General features: G+C 40.2%; 1 protein-coding gene across 1 annotated transcript; it reads right to left on the reverse strand.

Moving 5' to 3' along the window:
• Window positions 1–3,144: 3,144 nt before the first annotated feature.
• Window positions 3,145–3,549, reverse strand: LOC118481002. Its single transcript, XM_035976067.1, has one exon. The coding sequence runs from the start codon at window positions 3,547–3,549 to the stop codon at window positions 3,145–3,147; it is 405 nt and encodes a 134-aa protein (XP_035831960.1).
• Window positions 3,550–4,073: the final 524 nt, after the last annotated feature.

Below are 4,073 nucleotides of genomic sequence, written 5' to 3' on the forward strand. Positions count from 1 at the left end.
AGGCTAGCCGATCGAACAGGACTGTTCGATCGGACAGCTGCTCGATCAGGAATGCTGCTCGATCAGCTGACCTTTCCTCTTTTGGAAGCCTATAAATAGGGCTGTCCTTGTCAAGCTTTCCACTTTTGGAAAAGCTCTGACCGACCAGCCACTTTTTCTCACTAAATCCAAGATTTCTCTCAAACCGATAAGTATTTCACTCCAATCTCTGTACGTTTTTGTTCATTAATCGATTCTCCATCTTTCTATCTTTCAAAATCCGATTTTCATCCATGAAATCACCAAGATCTAGGTGTTCTTGAGTGATGTCATCATGGTGTTCTTGGTGTTCATCAAGAACTTCATGTTCTTGACTTCATTCAACCATGAATAAGCTAGATCTGACCGATTTCTACATCAATAACCTAAAATCTTCCATAGATCTTAACATTTCACGGTGGAAAAGGATTGGAAGATGGGTTTTCATCTATCTTTCAACTCTTTTACACTCAAGAAGGTGAAAACGAGACTTGAACCGATTTACAAATCAACCTAAACAAACACATGGTTCAAGATTCGAGTTCTACCAAGAGATATACCGATTCCGGGTTAAACTTAAACTTGGGTTCCAAACCGTCTCTGACCGAGTCTGGGTGATTCCTGCTCAAGTCAGTAGGCTAAATAGGGACTTCAGTTTTGTGATTCAACTCGTAGTCAAAATATCTCTAAAACACCAACAAACAACGGGAATAACCAAGTGTTAGGTGATAAGTTAACCAAATCGAGAAGCTGGCCGAACGGCTAGGCTGTTCGATCGAACAGCCCAACCGAACGACTATGCCAGCCGATCGACTAGGCTAACCGATCGACCAGCACTTAGACTCACCAACTCACAAAGTGTAGTATTGACGAGGTACTGTTCGATCGGCTACGCCATTCGATTGTAATCATTACTGCTCGGATCATGAGATACTATACTTTAAAAACACTTAGACTTTTCAAAGCATTGGAATGTCACCCGATCGAACATACCAACCGATCGAGTGACATACTTGAAAGCAGCAAAGTGCTAACCGATCGGTTGGGGTAACCGGTCGAACAGCAGTTCGATCGACCAACTTGAAAGGTAGTACAAACCATCATACACAAACACATCCTTCACATCAAAGGAAGAAACAATCCACTTGAAGGAACCAGCCGATCGAGCCAGCCAGCCGATCGAATGGATATTCGAACGGACTTTCAAACCAATCGAACAGCCCACTCGATCGAACTGCTGTCCGATCGATTGGCCTATCCGATCCAGTTTCCCTTTGTTTACTTTTTCCGCGTTACTCATCGTTGTGTTATCGAACTATTCAGGCTAACCTATTCTCAGTGCTCCCTTCAATCCACAATCAATCACTGTGAGTATACTCGATCCCTTTTTGCTTTTAGCACTTTTGGGTGTTACATACGTAAACTATCAAAATCACAATCAATACAACTATTTGAACGCTAACCTATTTGCATGTATTACTTGTCTAAATGATTGCTGTTTATTATGTTTACACGTGGAGTGCTATCTACCTGCTTTAGCAACATAGTACTATAGTTTGGACTCAGCACCCGTTCACACGGGGGTTGCTAAGGACAATTACTTGCATGGATTACGGTGGTAATCATGCATTGCGAACTGTCTCGGACAGTCAACCCGAAGTCGTTGGTATCGATGGTCCCATGTTGATAATTTACGTGCATCGTTTGCCCTTGTGTACGTGCTTGGTTATGCGTAAACTATCCGAACTTTATATGCTATATCAAACTTGTGTACTCACCTTTACATTATATGTATTGACTTTTATTTTAACGTATGTGACAGGTGTTTAAGCTACTAGCGTGCTAGGGAAGCGAGACAATAATAAACTTCTAGGAGTCTGTGTCCGTAGGACGGTGTCCACGTACCTGTTCCAGGGCCATAATTATCTGTAGATCTTGCACTGGCACTTGTAGTCAGTAAGATCCACAGTAGTCGTCTAGAGGTCTTAAAACAATATTTACATTTGGTCTGTAATAATTAAGTATCCGAGTGGTCGGAACAGTTCCCATATTGTTTAGTTGCTTTCTATGATAACTGGTTATTGTTTGGGACACGGTATGGGACGTGTTATATAACTGAATTGTATGATAGTTGTTGTGGAAACTTCTGAACAATCTGTTTCGCTCAGTGCCGCGCCCCGATGATTCCGCCATCGGTTGGGGTGTGACAGTTATGTCTCAAGGTCCTGACACAATTACATAATCCTAGGTTAGGTAATGGTACACCTAACTAGTCATTATCATGGTTGGATATTGGTTAACACTGCCTTGTTTAAGCATGGGTGATCAATCCATGCCTAACTAAGGCTAGGCTACCCAATACCCGCCCCTGACAATAACCCTAGTACCTAAAAATAATACTAACACTACTACTACTAATATATTATTACTAATAATAAAACTAATATTAACTACTAAAAATAAATAATAAATAACTAAACATAAACTTAAACGAGAGTATACCTCAAAACTATCTACGGCACGTTGATGTAGAGTTTCCCTACTCCTGCTCCTACTCGCGCTCCAAAAACGACTACTAACAACACCCAACGGGGTATCGTATACTCGGGATTCTTTATACTAGAGCATTCCCGTTAAAGAAACTGGTACCTAAACAAACTACTGAGACTCTTATTTAAAGCAAGCAAGCAGACACCTCAGATCCTTTTCTGGTCGATGTGGGATTCAATTGACGTGCCTACCTACCTGCTTGACCTGCTAGCTTGCTTGCTTATATATATTAATTCAGCTTCTTAACTCGTTTTTCTTGTATAATTTTTAAAATATGACGTTTTATAAAACGACGAATATGTCATTAGAACGAGCATATTTTTATCTACGTTTTAACCTAAGTTTCATTAAAAACGGAGTAAGGTAAATAAAATAATATATTTAATAATTAATATTAACGGTCTCCTATATTAGCCAAGGTTTGTCAAGATATTTCACCTTTCACACAATTATCTTACTCGTTTAACAATATATGAAATATAAATTACATATTTCACACGTTTATAACCAGCACATTAAGATTCAGGGTATTACATCCTTCCCTCCTTACAAAAATTTCGTCCTCGAAATTTGTCATTACTTAAAAAGATGAGGGTACTTATCTTTCATTATGTTTTCTAGTTCCCATGTAAAGTTGGGTCCATGACGTGCGTTCCACTTGACTTTGACTAACGGGATTTCCTTCTTGCGTAACTTTTTAACCTTTCTATCTTCGATTTGTAGTGGTTCTTCAATGAAGTTGAGTTTTTCGTCAACCTGTACCTCTTCCAGGGGTATTTGTTGGGCTTCGTCCACTAGGCACTTCCTTAAATTTGATACATGGAAAGTATTATGTATTCCTGCCAGCTGTTCAGGAAGTTTTAGCCGATAAGCCACTGGTCCTACTTTGCTTGTTACTTCAAACGGACCAATGTATCGGGGTTTCAACTTTCCCTTCTTTCCAAACCGAATCACTCCTTTCAGAGGTGATACCTTAAGCATTACTTTATCCCCTAGTTGGAACTCTAGGGGTTTACGCCTCTGATCTGCATAACTCTTTTGTCGATCTTGAGCACTTTTCATCCTTTCTTTGATTTGCTGGATCTTTTCTGTGGTCTCCACAATGATTTCTGGTCCTGATAGTTGACTTTCCCCTACTTCCGTCCAACAGATAGGAGTGCGGCACCTTCTTCCGTATAAAGCTTCATAAGGTGCAGCTTTGATGCTGGCGTGATAGCTATTATTGTAGGCAAATTCGATGAGTGGTAGATGAGTGTCCCAACTTCCACCAAAATCAATTACACAAGCCCGAAGCATATCTTCTAATGTCTGAATAGTCCGTTCACTCTGCCCATCCGTCTGAGGATGATATGCAGTGCTTAGATTAAGCTTGGTTCCCAACTCTTGTTGGAAACTTTGACAGAATTTAGATGTGAAACGACTATCTCTGTCTGATATGATCGATACAGGCACCCCATGTCGCGAGACTATTTCTTTGATGTAAATTTGAGCTAGTTTGTTCATCT

This window comes from Helianthus annuus, chromosome 8 (genome assembly GCF_002127325.2).
Source record: "Helianthus annuus cultivar XRQ/B chromosome 8, HanXRQr2.0-SUNRISE, whole genome shotgun sequence".
Taxonomy (NCBI): Eukaryota; Viridiplantae; Streptophyta; class Magnoliopsida; order Asterales; family Asteraceae; genus Helianthus; species Helianthus annuus.

Coding starts and splice junctions, on each gene's coding strand:
- LOC118481002 (XM_035976067.1), bottom strand. CDS start 3,549: ATGCTTAAGGTATCACCTCTGAAAGGAGTGATTCGGTTTGGAAAGAAG.